At 51.8% G+C, this 15269-nt stretch overlaps 5 protein-coding genes across 5 annotated transcripts; 2 read left to right on the top strand and 3 right to left on the bottom strand.

The window, feature by feature from the left end:
• Positions 1-214: 214 nt before the first annotated feature.
• KD926_007088 (mitochondrial 37S ribosomal protein uS2m) lies at positions 215-1391 on the bottom strand (the record flags this gene model as incomplete). The annotated part of the gene is made up of 3 exons (XM_053101282.1): positions 215-1011; positions 1092-1286; positions 1361-1391. 3 exons carry the CDS (start codon positions 1389-1391, stop codon positions 215-217), a joined length of 1023 nt encoding a protein of 340 aa, XP_052960766.1.
• Positions 1392-2225: 834 nt separating this feature from the next.
• Positions 2226-2904, bottom strand: hel10 (putative high expression lethality protein Hel10; the record flags this gene model as incomplete). The annotated part of the gene is made up of 2 exons (XM_053101271.1): positions 2226-2526; positions 2597-2904. The coding sequence occupies 2 exons, from the start codon at positions 2902-2904 to the stop codon at positions 2226-2228; spliced, it is 609 nt and encodes a 202-aa protein (XP_052960765.1).
• Positions 2905-6359: 3455 nt separating this feature from the next.
• Positions 6360-9436, top strand: KD926_007086 (putative 60S ribosome biogenesis protein Rrp14; the record flags this gene model as incomplete). Its single annotated transcript, XM_053101260.1, has 4 exons — positions 6360-6600; positions 6663-6885; positions 6955-7003; positions 7949-9436. 4 exons carry the CDS (start codon positions 6360-6362, stop codon positions 9434-9436), a joined length of 2001 nt encoding a protein of 666 aa, XP_052960764.1.
• Positions 9437-10360: 924 nt separating this feature from the next.
• KD926_007085 (NuoI/complex I 23 kDa subunit family protein) lies at positions 10361-11313 on the bottom strand (the record flags this gene model as incomplete). Its single annotated transcript, XM_053101249.1, has 3 exons — positions 10361-10491; positions 10570-10835; positions 11027-11313. The coding sequence occupies 3 exons, from the start codon at positions 11311-11313 to the stop codon at positions 10361-10363; spliced, it is 684 nt and encodes a 227-aa protein (XP_052960763.1).
• A 368-nt stretch (positions 11314-11681) lies between these two features.
• On the top strand, positions 11682-15067 carry KD926_007084 (Vacuolar protein sorting-associated protein 74; the record flags this gene model as incomplete). The annotated part of the gene is made up of 8 exons (XM_053101239.1): positions 11682-11900; positions 12000-12017; positions 12114-12194; positions 12269-12473; positions 13798-14057; positions 14131-14377; positions 14453-14946; positions 15017-15067. 8 exons carry the CDS (start codon positions 11682-11684, stop codon positions 15065-15067), a joined length of 1575 nt encoding a protein of 524 aa, XP_052960762.1.
• Positions 15068-15269: the final 202 nt, after the last annotated feature.

Below are 15269 nucleotides of genomic sequence, written 5' to 3'. Positions count from 1 at the left end.
TACTTTTTCCGGCCTGAGGCCTCATCCCGTGACATAACAGAAAGCAGTTCCCAATTCGAATAAATTTGTTAATACATGCAGCAACACCAGTGAGAAACAACAAAAAAGGATATACAATGTTCTATACAATACAGTTCCATGGCATATTTTCAAACTTAGACATAGACATAAGAAAACCCCGAGATAGAAACCCCAGCACGATCACCATTCACCTTTATTGTTGGTTCTTGGATTCTAATTCCTGCTGGGCCTCACTCAGTTGAATTTCCGCTGGGACATACGTGAGAATACCCCTTTGAGCCGCCTCCAGTCTCCTCGCCTGGCCAGCATGTCCTGCTTGTCCCAGGACTCCAGCAATGACGCCGACGGCACGCAAACTATCATCGTTGGAAGGAATAGGGTAGGTGACACTTGTAGGGTCGGCATCCGTATCGACGACACCGATGGTAGGAATGTTGTTCACACCACACTCGTGCAGGAGGACTTCGTTCTCAACGGGGTTAAGGCAAATCACAAGATCCGGCTTGAGAGCAGAGCTCTCCTCCAGAGTCTCCCGGTAGGCGGGCAGCTCCTGGTCGAAAGCGTTCACAACCTTGGTGGCACAGTGACCCAGGATTTGCTGTCCATTGGTCAAACTGCCGGGGGTCCAACGCTCAAAGACGTGGTAGGCCTGAGACAGCTCTGCGGCCCTGATCACGTATCGCTTTTGGCCCGGCCGCGTGCCCACGAAAAGAATCAGACCACCGCGAGCGGCGACCTCCTCCACCACTTTAGCCGCACGTCGGAGGTGGGCAGCGGTCACGTCCAAAGAAATAATGTGGATGCCGTCACGGATACCGAAGATGTAGCGGGAGTTCTGGGGGTTCCAGCGAGACGTCGAGTGTCCGAGGTGTGTCTGGGAGGCGAGAAGCAGTTCGAGGGTGATGTCCGAAGGCTTGGGGGGAAATCGAATGAGATCCTCGGGCTGGTAGGCATTGGCAACCTTAGTACCAAGTTCACGGAACTTGCTTTCTAAACGCCAGAACATCAGTTATCATATCCTATGAACCGCGAGGTCCGAAGAGAGGTCGAAGCCACAGTGCTCTGCTCACCTTGTGTCTTGCGTTTCACGAAAGCCTCTTGGGCAGCATTGCGAGCTTCATCCGAGACCGATGGCAAAGAGCTCTCTAGCTGAGCCGGATGGTCTTCAACCCGAGTTTGCACTTCAGTCTCGATCACTGGCGTCTCTGTTGAGTAAAGTCTGTTCACGAAGCGACCCCGGCGGCCGAGAGCAAGAAACGAGCGGCCTGCGACGAAAGACAGATTAGTCTCATGATAATTGCAGGAGAGCCCATCGGATTCATTCTAGCGGTTAACATACTCTGCCGCGCACACAGATACCGGACAATCATGTTGTGCTATATTGAGTCAATTATGGGACTCCGATGGTCTCAAGGGGATCTTCCGCGCGAACTTTTGATGTCGGGCTTGGCACCTGTCGAAGCCTGAGGCATAAATATATGGGGCTAACTACATACGGTTAGCGCATATTGACTGGCCTGGAGAAGTCGTCCCGACTCAATTCTTCCAAGCAACCTCTGATGAATGACGCTGAGACTGGGATTCACCCTCTGGAAATCAATTATGACGAAGGGGAAAAACATCAGATCGTAAATTCACTATCAATCAGAAAGAATATAAACCATTGAATCTCCGATTTCCTGCCCTCTACGCCGTCTCATAGATAACCTCGGACATCCTCGACCAAACTTGGCGGGGTGAGGGGCTATCGACTATTTTCCGGATGGCGCAACGCCTCCAAAAGTATCCAGATTTCAGTCAAAGTCAAGTCTCTGAGTGAATCCACCACATAGAGATCTAGGCCATTAACTATTCTACTACACTACGCTTTACCCCGCAAAATTATATCATGAAGGAAAGAAAAATGATAATGAATTCGAGCCATCATTGAAAAGTTGTATCCATAGCATTCATAAAAACTGAGCTGGGTATACTCAGGTTCGCAAATAACAGGAAATAAGAAAAAAAAACCCCATCAACATGAATATGAAGATAATAGACCAGATAAAAGAAAACGTGAAAAGAAGATGTCGAAAAGCAATGCAGATCCCGTCCAGCCGAAAGGCATTTAAAGTTTTCTAGGCTTCAGCAGAGTCGTGGCATAGTCGTCAACGAGATGAAGGTGAAACGGAGGAATGCAAGGTGAACGCGCATGTTCAGCTCATTTACCGCTTGTTGAAGAAGCCACCCAGCTGGTCCATCATACCGCCCTGGTTGGAGGGGGGAGGACCCTGGGAACCACCGTATCCGCTGCCGTATTCAGGGGGGCCCTGCTGCTCGTTCTTGTTCTTGTGCTTCTTCATGGCATCTTCCGCGATGCTACCGATGATGGCACCACCAATGGTTCCGAGGAAACCGTGGTCAGCCTTGTGACCGGCGAAGCCACCGGCAACACCACCGGCAAGAGCTCCACCAAGTCCACGCTCGCCCTCCTGGGCACCGCCGGGAGCCTGTTGCTGGTCACCTCTGATAGAAACGAGTTAGTCATGTTGTCACCAGACGTTGATAGAGGATAGGGGAATAATAAAATGAGTACCCGTACTGGTTGTAGGATTCCTGACCGCCGTACTGGCCGTGAGACTGCTGACCATACTGCTGGCCGTGCTGCTGCTGCTGCTGGCCGCCGTAGTAGTCGTTGGAGCTGCTGCCGCTGCTACCACCATAGTAGTCGTTGGAGCTTCCGCCACGGTTGTAGTCCTGGCCGTAGCCCTGCTGCTGCTGTCCGTAACCCTGGTTGTAGCCACCCTGTTGGGGGTAACCACCCTGCTGCTGCTGGTAGCCCTGGTTGTGGCCGTAGCCGCCACCGTAGCCACCCTGGTTGTACTGATCGTAAGGGCCAGACATGGTTGTGTATAGATGTGAGATGGAAGTGAGATGGATTAAAAAGAGGATAGAGATGGTTTGAAGGTGGTTGAAGAGAAAGACTGTGATGAGGGATGGAAGTTTGGAGACGGGGGAGCCCCTCGTCCTTTTATAATAAATGTTTGGCCACTCGATAAGGTGATCTGGCGTTGCAGGGCTGAGTTGCTGATGGAAACCCCACCAAAGAGACCAGGAAAACCCCGTTCGCCAAGGCCGTACGCTTCCACTGCGTATCCGACGCCCAATGATACACGCTGCAGTCACCGTACCGTCACCCGGCAGCCCCAAATTGCCTGTTCGGGTAAGGGATCCTGGCCTGAGGCTGCCCCATCCCGCGGAAAAGCCACTCGGAATTACCGTACCGTACCGCACTTATCGTGGCGATGCCGTCGTCATTCTTCTAGAAACTGCGGTGGCTGTGCTTCCTGCGGCCATGCATTCACTACTCCGTATGCAGTTGCCCCGTGCTGCTCCCCCTCCTGGTAGGTATATCAGACGGGAATTATTAGTGACTACTGGTAGTTACCGAAGGAGTATGCTTGAACCCCGCCAATGCGATGAGGATCAACCTGGATCAGTCTTGATCGGGGAATTTTGCGATGATGTCCTTCATACCTTAGGCATACCTACATTACACGCCTCTACCTATCACATGTTTTCCTGGTGCCTAAATTACACCCGACCAGGTACTCGTCGTCGAGTCAGCTGAAAGTTTTACTCTCTTGAGTTGGAGTATCAAATAAACCGCTAATGTATATTATTTGTGTAAGGTTGACGTTATGTATCCATCTAGGCAGGCCGGCTCCACCGTACGATACCCGTACAGCCCCCCGGGATCGCATCCACACAGCCACATCTACACCATGGCTACTCCGGTGTACTGTATACCTCCGCGGCTGCAATAGGCAGGCAGATGGAAACCCCATCGAACGTCATCGAACATCTATAATTATCGCCCCGGTCTTACGTAGTCCTCCGTAGAGCCTCCGTCGTGCTTGGCAATGTCGATTCGAACAAAAACTAGGTGGCTAGATGCATACTCTCCTAATCTCGGGTCTCTCGGAATCTCTACTCTGGACGGAGTAAATGTTGCGATTGCCGAACGCCGAGCCCTCCATCCTTACTAGACCGTACGAGTATTACCGCCCGGTCCTACTCTAGCAGGCAACCAGATTATGATCTGATACACTTTCCACTTTTTCAACGAAGGCTGAGGACGGTTGCTGGTACGACTACGACTACTCCGGTGTAGGTATAAGTTGCGACCCTCATTGTGTGGGGTGTAATCTCAACTGCTGGCGTATCGCTACTTGGCCTATTATTGGATTATCTCCGATTTTGCTCCGTTTTCCGGGCATACCGGTCCGGAGGCTAGACATGAGGCATCTAACAACTACTAACTACATTAGTATGTCACCTTTGGGGGCCTTTCCAGAAGAAGCCTTGCAATAGCCGCTTACAGCTTTTCGAAGCTGAACTTGCTAAATTGTGATCTGCCAACGTGGATCTAGAACTACGAGGCTGTCGATTAAGCATAGCCCGGACTTCATTAGCATCATGCAGTTTGATGTCACGACGTCAGCAAAGGATGCTGAGAAACGCGTAGTTACCGGGCTCACCGATGATGAGTAAATCGATATTATGATGACATTTTTCAGCAATTGTCGCTTATTTTCGCCACAAAATCTGCCCAGCGAAGCAATCTGTGACGATAACGCCTTGTCCTACAGGCCATGATGACAAGCGGCTGCCTAAGCAGTCAATAGGTACGCATATAACGGAACATGCTGGCCTTGAGTCGAAGGCAAGGAGAATTGCAAAGTACTTGCTTCTTCATGATCAGGCATACCAAGCTTATGTTGGAGACTTTTGGCTAGATGTTACGAAGTACACGAGGCTCTAGAGATCTTGTTTCCTCTCAGCGATCAGCACCGATGTAACTGCCAGGTTCCCGATGTAAACATGGATCGATCGAAAGCTTAGTTATCAAGGAAGGAATTGCCTACACATGAACCACAGCATGACCCTCTAGCCTGTCTTGAACGTACTGTGGACCCGGTAGAATACATAGGTCTGATGCTTATTATTGCTAATAGGTTGTTCGATTTGACTGCCTTAACTGAATTGAGATGTCGGGGCATACTCCGCAGTCCAACCCCAGGATCAACTTCCGTGAATACTCCACCACGCCCTATATAGTCCCTCCCCACTGCTGAACCTGGTGGCAATTTTGAATCTTTATTTTAACTTTGATAAAAACCCTTATAGGGTGGATAAATGAATGGTCGGGCTTTGTTAGGGGAAGACGCGCTGGATTTCGGCTTCAACGGCAGGTCATACCCCGTAAGGTATATTCAGTGCATCAAGTGGATTATCATGGGGCCTGCAAATATTAAGGGCTCAGATAATGATGTAACTGGCTCTTGAATCCTGGTGGCCTTGCTTCATTTATCGTGCATTGAAGCTAGGTAGGGTTCAGGTATGTTATTGGTTCTGATCTGAATGAGATATATTTCTGACCAACCAAACGATCGGCATTGCACCGAATAATCTTCAATGAATCTACCCCCCTCCATGGGTTGTCTGATACCATAGATCGAATCAAATTTAAATAAATCCCATTCTCATGTAGAAATACAAGATCTAAACAACTAAGCCACACCCCCTCCTTGACTGACGCGGTGGACGATCTACCAAAACGCGTACGAACGGTGGGTCACCTGCAACATGAACATGCGGCACTTCGATGATAACCTACCTACCGTAAGGCTATGATTGATTTTATGACTCGTCAACACGAAGCCCACATTACTATCCTATAAAAATATCCCAACTTCTATACTCTGAGTAGGTTCCGAATGAATCATCTGACCCTTGCAGCCCATAAGATTGGTCGCATTTGTTATTGTGACCCCGTTGGCGTCCAGAAGTTGCAACCTTGCGGGTTATTGACAATCCGCCTGACCAGCATGTTTGAGGCCCTTCCCTTCGTGTTGTGAGACCTGTACTTTGCAAGTACCTACGTAATCCCTGGCAGGGAGTAGATTGCGCTGTACATACATACTGGTATACTACGTACAAGCACAGCGGCTCACCGTAATGGCCCGATGGCGCCTTCCCTGAGGTGCATCTACTCCGGAGTATCGGTCAAGAGCGAGTGTTTCCTTCAGATGACCATGTCATGCTCATCACCAGGTTTGACCTTGATTGATAGCCACTAGCAAACCCACTATTTACAGGCAGGGCTGAAGATCGACACACTATTAAACTATTAAATCATCTCATTTTTTTTTTCATAAGAACCGGTTTACCCTTGCAGCATTACTACATGCCCAGGGAAATATTTTTCGACTTGAGTATACTCATCTCCGACCTTAAAAAAAATCCCACGGAAACACCGCTGTATACCAGGGCTCCGTTCGCGGACCCGAGCAACGATGATCGTCCCTCGTTTTCTATTCCTCTTACTCACCGCCATCTTTTACGTCACAGCCTGTGCTTTACCCTACTCTCACAAACCAACGGTATATATCATTCGTCATGGCGAGAAACCCCCCAACCCGAACGATAGCGGGTTGAGTGCCGAGGGTGTGAAGCGAGCCCAATGTCTCCGAGGGGTCTTCGGGGACTCCTCACCCTACGATGTCGGGTATATCATGGCCCCAAAGGTCAACTCCAGTAAGTCGGGCAATGCCGCTAGCAGACCGAAGAGAAAAAATGTGCTGACGGGATTTCCTCAGAGGGCCAACACAGGCGCTCCCATGAGACCGTCCTCCCACTTGCCGACGATCTCGACCTCACTGTGGACACATCGTGCAAGCGCAACCGGGTACATTGCGTCGCGAAGAAGATCCGAAGATATCGAGGATGCGGCAACATCTTAATCTCCTGGCGACATGGGAAAATGAAGGAGATGGCCCAGGAGCTAGGCGTGGAGGACCCGCCGGAGTATCCAGATGATCGGTGAGAGAAAACAATCCCGAAAGACTTCCCCGGTACATGTGGCTAACTGATGGAATTATCGCCGCCCAGGTTTGACTTAATCTGGACGATTCCGTTCCCATATAACAAAATCATGGACGTTCGAAGCGAGGCGTGTCCCGATCTAGATGTACCGAGTGCATTGAAGATCCAGGCATAGGGCACTTGGCTGGAGCGTGGGGATAGATCGAAGGCTTAGTCGAGAGTATTTGGCGAACCAGATCGGATTTTCTATTTATATGTGTTTGCAGCTGGATGCTCCCTCGACTACCAGGTGTTGGCAAGGAACCGCGATAAGGACGGCGATGGTGACCATGGGATGGGATGAGGGGGATGCGAGCAATGTCCGCTGACATTCCGAACGGGGTAGATATAGGCAGCTGCCGAACTGTAATTATTATTTTTATTAAACATCCTGCTGAGCAGGAGGAGTTGACAGAATGGAAATATCAGTAGATCAGTGATCGTTGAGCACAAGCTAAACCGAACAAACCCCGATAGGCACGTTTGATAAGCAGAAAATATTGTCTGTGTGTGCAGGCGGTGAGAGCCGAGCGGAGAAAAAAGTGGATGCCAAGATTTCTACCGCCCACCCAATTTTTTCGAGGTATCGATGCGGCTTTCGCTACATTCGATCCCCCTCAAGACCCGTCATCGTCCAGTTGTTGCGCGTGGACGAATTTCCTACAAGTTTTAATCAGCGGCTGTACTGTCCCATATCCCGAGATGGATGATATCGAGGTGTGTTCATTTTTTCCCCGCATTGCGATCTGGGACGCATGAAAAATTGACGCCTCTTTTTTTCCCTCCCGTTAGGAACGGCTACGCAGCCATGCTCAGGCCTTCGATGGTCTGATGTCGTTAATTCCTGCAAAGCATTACTATGGAGAAGATGGCAGTGTATGTCAAACATTCTGCAAAGTTTTTCTTCTTTTCTCCCTTACCCTAGCGCCAAACGGCCTGCCTTTTTTTTTTTTCCTGTCTTCTCCCCCTCTCCTAGCCCGTTCTGCCCCCAAGCACGGCTGACCATGAAATCCTTGAATAGGACCAATGGCAACGCAAGAAGCAGACCAAAGAGGAAGCCCGCGAGGCTAAGCGAGCCAAATTGGACCCGGACTCTGCCAAAACCGCCAAAGACGTGATGGACGAGAACGCTCGGAAACGTAAGCGGGAAGAAGAACAGAATGAGTCTGGCTCGTCCGATGCCGAAGAGCTGGGCTCGGAAATTCCCAAAGAGGGGCTCAACAGAGGCGACGCCAACTCCAAGAAGCAGAAGCAGACTGAAAAGTCGGAACGCTCGGATAAGGCTTCAGCGAAGTCTAATGAGGATGCCGAGGCCCGCAAGAAGCTGAAGGAGGAGAAGCTGGCGCAGAAGAAGGCCAACCAGAAGGAAAAGAAGAAGGCCAAAGATACTGCTAGAAAAGAAAAGCAAGCTGAGCAGCAGAAGAAGGACACCAAGACCCCTGCGGCCGAAGCCGTGCAAAAACCAGAGCCGAAGCAGAAGCAAACTGCCGGCCAGGAAGCAGATGATAGCGACGACGACGTCGACGGAGATGCCGTCGCCGAGGGGCTTTCCCTCGAGTTCAACCCCGAGCCGACAGAGCCCTCGGGCTCGTCATCGCCAAACTCCCCAGACTTCGACACGTCGAATCCCCAATCGGGTAGCTCTTCTATATCTTCCATCGTCCCTCCTTCCGACCCTAATGATGCTTCCAAAACCTCATCCACCGAACCCAAGCCTCTTAAGCCCACACCCGATGAACTCAAGCAACGGTTACAGAAACGGCTCGACGAGCTACGGGCCAAGCGCCACGCCGATGGTCTCAACGGCAAGCCCGCTCGAAACCGCCAAGAGCTAATCGAAGCGCGCCGACAAAAAGCCGAACAGCGCAAGGCTCACAAGAAGGAGCTGCGACAGAAGGCCCGGGAAGAGGAGCAGCGGGCCAACGACGAGGCCATGGCTCGCCGCTTCTCGCCCGGCGGCTCAGGATCGCTCCTCGCCTCACCCCGCTCGCCTGCCGACTCCGTCGGCTCGAACAACAACTTCTCCTTCGGCCGCGTGGTCTTCGCGGACGGTAACGTCGCCGACCCTACCCTGTCGTCTGCTCGGGACGCCCACAAGCGCAGCGGCCCCCACGATCCCGCTGCCGCCCTCAAGGCCGCCGAGGCTAAGAAGGCCCGCCTCGCAGGACTCGACGAGGAGAAGCGGACTGACATCGAGGAGAAAGACATGTGGCTGAACGCCAAGAAGCGCGCCCACGGCGAACGGGTCCGCGACGATACCTCCCTTCTCAAGAAGGCGCTCAAGCGCAAGGAGACCGCCAAGAAGAAGTCCGAGCGTGAGTGGAAGGACCGCCTCGAGGCCGTCAAGCGCGGCAAGGACCACAAGCAGAACAAGCGCGAAGAGAACCTGCGCAAGCGACGCGACGAGAAAGGCAGCGGCGGTGGCGGCAAGAACAAGAAACCCGCCGGAGGCAAGAAGAAGGCCAGACCCGGCTTCGAGGGATCGAAGGGTGTCGGCAAGAAGAAATAAAAAAAATGAGAAGGAAGGAACGTTCCTTTTAGGGAATGATTTGTAATATTCGAACTGTTGTTTGTAAATGGCTAGAAGGATGGTAACTACCTACCTACCTGATCTCACGGGTCTTCCCTCAACCGATATATCAAAGCTGGATAATAAACCACCAGAGGGATCCAAAGACCAAAAAAGAAACCAAAAAAAGGGAGACACAAAAATTGTGGAGTGACGGAGCTGCAGGAGAACTGGTGTTCAGGTTCTATTGGAGGGTCATTTGTTTATTTGTGCATCTGTGCATAGGCAGCGATTTTACCTGTTCATACAAATAGGAAGGAATTTGTCCATGTCCAACATTGTCCAGTGTAGACTCTTCTAGTACCTTATGAGTATACCCCTCCTCTTCTTCCCTATTGTTCTTGTGGCAAACATGTTAGACAAAGGAGACAATAGGTTGATTCTCAAAGTTTATTCCCTAACAAGACATAGAAAAAGTGAATTCAAACCCAGTAGGATCCCCTCCAACAATCAGAACAGAAAAAGAAAAAGAAAAAGGAAAAACAGACAGACAAGACCAGAGCCCCGGAAGCCGTATAGAACAAGACTCCCACAGAAACTCGACAAGTACATGTGGTAATAAGGCAGGCTAAGCGTTAGTTATGTACATACACAAAAGTTGGAAAGATGCGGAGATTCAACCACCGCAAGAAATAAAACCAAACAAACAAATCCCTCAAGATATCTTTGATGTGGATGAGAAAAAAAAAAAGCATTCTTTTCCCCTTCTCTTTCTCTCTCGATTTCTAAAACAATCCCAGAGCGACGTTGCCCTCGGATTGCACAGAAAACAGATATGGCACTGTTATTATACAAAGTCTAATAAAAAAGTGCCCTTGGTGCGATGAACCGGAGCCGTTGCGTTTTTCGAGACGACTTTTTTGTTTATCGGTAGGGAGCATCGGCACGGGCAGCCGCGGCGATTTCGGGCTCCCACTTGTCACCGTTGGACAGAAGCTTCTCCTTGTTGTACAGCAATTCTTCGCGGGTCTCGGTGGCGTATTCAGCGTTGGAAGCTTGTGCGGGTTAGCTCTTTGGGAGTTCCTTTCCACATATACACACATACACAAGGGGAAAGGATGTCCACAACTTACTTTCGACAATGGCGTCGACGGGGCAACTCTCCTGGCAGTAGCCACAGTAGATACACTTGGTCATATCGATATCATAACGGGTCGTCCGACGGCTACCGTCCTCACGCTCCTCCGCTTCGATGGTGATGGCCTGGGCCGGGCAGATGGCCTCGCAGAGCTTGCAAGCAATGCAGCGCTCCTCACCGGTAGGGTAACGTCGCAGGGCGTGCTCGCCACGGAAGCGAGGCGAGATGGGACCCTTCTCGAAGGGGTAGAAGATCGTGTAACTGGTGAGTCGCGAGCATCACGTCAGTTTTCGAAGCTCAATCCATATTCGTTTCCCGGGTGGGCGTTGCGCAAGAGGACCCAATGCATGCCGCGATGACATCTTCCACGAAGATCCAATCCAATTGATGTTGATCCAATGGGGTCCGGATCGCGAGGAGTGGGGGAACGAGAGGAAGAGAGGGTCACTTACGGCGGTCTGAAGAACTGCTCTAGCACGACGTACATGCCGCGGAAAATCTCGGCCATGAGGAAGTATTTGGAGGCCTTGTCCAGAGACGACTCGGCGCCCTGGTCCCATTTCTGAGGAGGGGGCAGACGGAAGCCCGGCTGGGGGGGACCGGCAGGAGTGGCCGCCCGGCACACCGAGGAGGAGAAGTTTGCGGTTGAGGCCAAGGGACGGAATGACGAGGTCAGAATCGAGGTCGGCGTAGGTCGGCGGTAGGCGATGAGCCTCGCGACCGAGGGAGAGGAGGCCATCTCTGCGAGGTGGGGGGAAGGAGGATAGCGACGAAAGGATGGAGAGGAGAGATCAATTGGGGGGGAGGAGGCAATGGGGGAAAGCAAGCAGGAGGGGAGAGAGGAGGAAAGTCACTTTTGCGAGGTTCAACGAGCCCGGCTTACCTCACCTGCTTCCCGTCCACCCTGATTGGCCCGAGCCGGCAGAAGAGAATCTCATCCGTCTTCAACATCACTTCCCTTACCTTTCTTTCTCTCTCTCTCTTTCTTCCCTTTCCACTGTCACCCACACTCTTCCCCCCCACTCCTCTCATCCTTCCGATTTTATCTCCCCCCTTTTTACTCTCGCCTTTGCGCCTGCATTTTCTTCTCCCTTTTCTACCGCCATCATGTTCCGCTCCGCCATCGTCCGCTCTTTGAGGGCTTCCGTGCCTCGTGCCATCAGAACCCCGGTTGCTTCCCAGATCCGTAGCTCTCCCATCGCTCGTCCGGCCCAATTCGCCCCTCGCTTCGCCTACCAGGGCGTCCGCCTCTACTCCGCCCCTGCCGGACTCGACAAGACTGAGGTTGAGGGCCGGATAGTCAACCTGTTGAAGAACTTTGACAAGGTGCGTCACGGTGGATTCGGAATTGCGTCCCTGGCCCGCATGACGGCTCGGAAAGCCAGCTTCTCGCATATCGTTACTAACCTGCTGGATGATGTCTAGGTCACCGATGCTAGCAAGGTCCGTCGCCATTGACTCTTTCCGCGGGCGCGATCGTCTCCCGACCGAACTCCTCGGCAAAGTGTGGTTTACTAAAAAGATTTGCGCATACTACAGATCAACGGCGTCTCTCACTTCTCGAATGACCTCGGTCTGGACAGCTTGGATACCGTTGAGGTTGTGATGGCCATTGAGGAGGTATGGAATGATTTTGTTTGAATCTGCTCGCGTCGCCGATGGACAATTTGACTGACGGGATTTCTTCTCTGCAGGAATTCAGCATCGAGATCCCCGACAAGGAGGCCGATGCCATCCACAGCGGTAAGTTTTTTCTGCTCGATCTGTTTTTGTTTCATGCATACACTCGGAATCGAGGTGTCGTGAAACGTGGAACCGGGAACCTGGAAGACTATATGCTCATCCCTTTGATTGAAACAGTTGACAAGGCTGTTGAGTACATCCTTGCTCAGCCCGATGGTATGTCATTCCCTCTTTGATAACCAGTATGACCCGCGAGGCCGTCGCTGACCGAGTGCTAGCCCACTAAATACGTAATACGAGAGGTCGGAAATAGGATGGAGGGTTAGATAGAAAAAGAAAAGGGATGTTGGCGTATACTACTCCCAGCGGAGACCGTCCGGGGAGTCGTTGGCGCTCCGTTGTATGCTGATACATGCCGGTGCTTTTTCACCTTACTATATCGTGTATATCATCTCAATGCAGTGTTTTTCTTTCTCTTGATCGCATCGGACGTATTCTTCCCGCCACCGGGCCGCGGCGAGGAGGAGCTTCGGGTTGTCTGACGGAGGCGACCGGGAGGACTGTAGCACAAGAGCAGGTGAGATGATTTCACCGGTGCATCTACGAGGGCGTGGGCGTCGGACTGAGCCTCCCCGGAGTTATTCGTCAGAGTGGAGTGGCCCTTTGGGTGGATGACGTGGAGCGGATACTGGATAGTATAGAGAGGCACCAGGGGCTGATGAGTTGAGGATACGGAGATTTTAAGCAACTATTGATTTGGAGGGATCGGCGCCGGTGGGTAAGAACGAGTTACGAGGGAACATTCCAGGTCAGCACGACAGGAGGATGAAGCCGAAGAAGTGGACGGTGGTTGATATCGCGTGGCTCGTGTTTCTGAGGGGGAAAGAAGAAGCAGCAGCAGCGGAAACAGCGCTAAAGACCAGATAGCCTTAGCGACACGGGATCCTGGACAGGCTCATCTTCCTTTTCTTTTCTCTCCGTGCATTGTAATCTGGGATTTTTCTCGCTGGGAAACATCGTCCATTGAAATCGCCGGGGTTGACTATCGGCCCTCGTTCTACTGCAGGTCTCCTTGATTGATTGATTGATTGATTGATTGATTAGACCCATCCGCTAATTTAACTCTCTCTCTGGCCGACGTCCATTTCTCTCGCCCTCATTTCTTACCACTCTCCCTCTGCCTCTGTCTCTCTCTGTCTTCCTCCCTCTCTCGGTCTCTCGTTCTCCACGAGGATCTTCTCGACTTTTTTCCTCTTTCCGCCCCTGATAATTTCCCTCCGTTTCGGCATAATCTTCCCTCTTTGACACCGATTTTTTCTTCTCTCTCCCTCTCCGTTCACCCCTTCTCATTCCTTCTTCCTTCTTCCTTCCACCCCATTTGTCCTCCCCCTCCTCTTACCCCCCTTTGTCACCCCTCCAATATTCTATGTCGCACGCGCTAGTGGTATAAATCCGATCGCTTGAATCCCCGACTTTCCTTTCGCTGGACCAGCTCCTCCCCGTTCCCGACCTCCGACCTCAGATTTCCTAATGGCCTCAGCCGGGGGCTTGACTCGCCGAAGAGGTGGCGGTCGAGCCACTGGCCCGGACGAGAATGACGACAGCAGAGTGTCTTCGCCCGTGTCTCGCAATGGCTCCGCTCTCGACAACCGTGTTCCGGAGACCTCGTTTACCAGCACCGAAAATGGACATAAGATCGCCTTCGATCCGAGAGATATCAGTGAAACCGAGGAGCGGAACAAACAACCCAAGCTGACGCTGATGGAGGAAGTCTTGCTGCTGGGGCTGAAAGACAAACAGGTGGGTTTCCGGTGCAATGCTGTGGTGCGGGTGGCCTGATCGCTGACCTGTCGGTTTCAATTCGTTTCTGTAGGGGTACCTGTCGTTTTGGAACGAGAACATTTCCTACGCCTTGCGTGGATGCATCGTCATCGAGTTGGCCCTCCGCGGTCGGATCAGCATGCAGAAGGATTCCTCTCGGCGACGCTTCCCCCTGGCCGATCGCGTGATCGAAGTCATCGACGATACTCTGACTGGGGAGGTCTTGCTGGACGAGGCATTGAAAATGATGAAGTCGAGCGAGAAGATGAGCGTGAACTCGTGGATCGATCTAATGAGCGGTACGTAACGGCTAGATGTGATCTATCGAGATCTTCCCCAAACTCCCTGGCTAATTTTCGGGAACGTGTCTGCAGGTGAAACGTGGAATCTGATGAAGATTGGCTACCAACTGAAACAAGTGCGCGAACGTCTCGCAAAGGGTCTCGTCGACAAAGGAATATTGCGCACCGAAAAGCGCAACTTCCTCTTGTTCGACATGGCTACCCACCCCGTCGCCGACGGCGGCGCTAAAGATGACATCCACCGTCGAGTCCGCAACATCTGCAGCAACCGCACCGTGATCCTACCCCCCAACGCCTGGCTCCCTGAAGACATTGAATTCCGGTACCTACGGACAATCTCGATGGTGTGCGCCGCCTATGCGGCCAACGTGCTGGAGAATGCGCTCGTGACGATGAGCCACGAGGCTCGCGAGAGAGCATTTGCCCAGGTGGATGAGCTGTTGGCCGAGTACTCGCAGTTCCCGTTTGCGCGGAGGCCGGGTGGCTCTCAGGCCATCGGTGCCAATTTGGCTCAGGCCATTAATGACGAAGTGAACTCGGGTAAAGACAAAGAGCTTCAGTTGGAGGTACGTTCGCAAAATGTCGCCCCGCTTTGGCACCAGACGTTGTTTGTGCTAACCTTTCCCTCTTACACAGATCGTTGCAGCATGTTTGAGCGTTTTTACTAGACTTGACTCCCTACTCTAAGCGGAGATTGACCTCTGTTTTTTTTTCTCATCTCGCAGTCCTTGCGCTATCTTATATGCCCTACTTCCTTTTTTTTTTGTTCGCTTTTCTCGTCTGATCATGATATCCCTTCTTTTTTCGCTTCTGGAAAACGAGACGGGCGGTTTTTGGCTACTTGCGCAGTAGTTGTCCTGGCATCTGGTGGACTTGAGCGGAGTTACAT

This window comes from Aspergillus affinis, assembly GCF_023601865.1.
Source record: "Aspergillus affinis strain CMG 70 chromosome Unknown NODE_3_length_628324_cov_86_750800, whole genome shotgun sequence".
Lineage (NCBI taxonomy): Eukaryota > Fungi > Ascomycota > Eurotiomycetes > Eurotiales > Aspergillaceae > Aspergillus > Aspergillus affinis.
The sequence above is the reverse complement of the archived record's forward strand: the minus strand, read 5'-3'. Positions and strand labels throughout refer to the sequence as shown.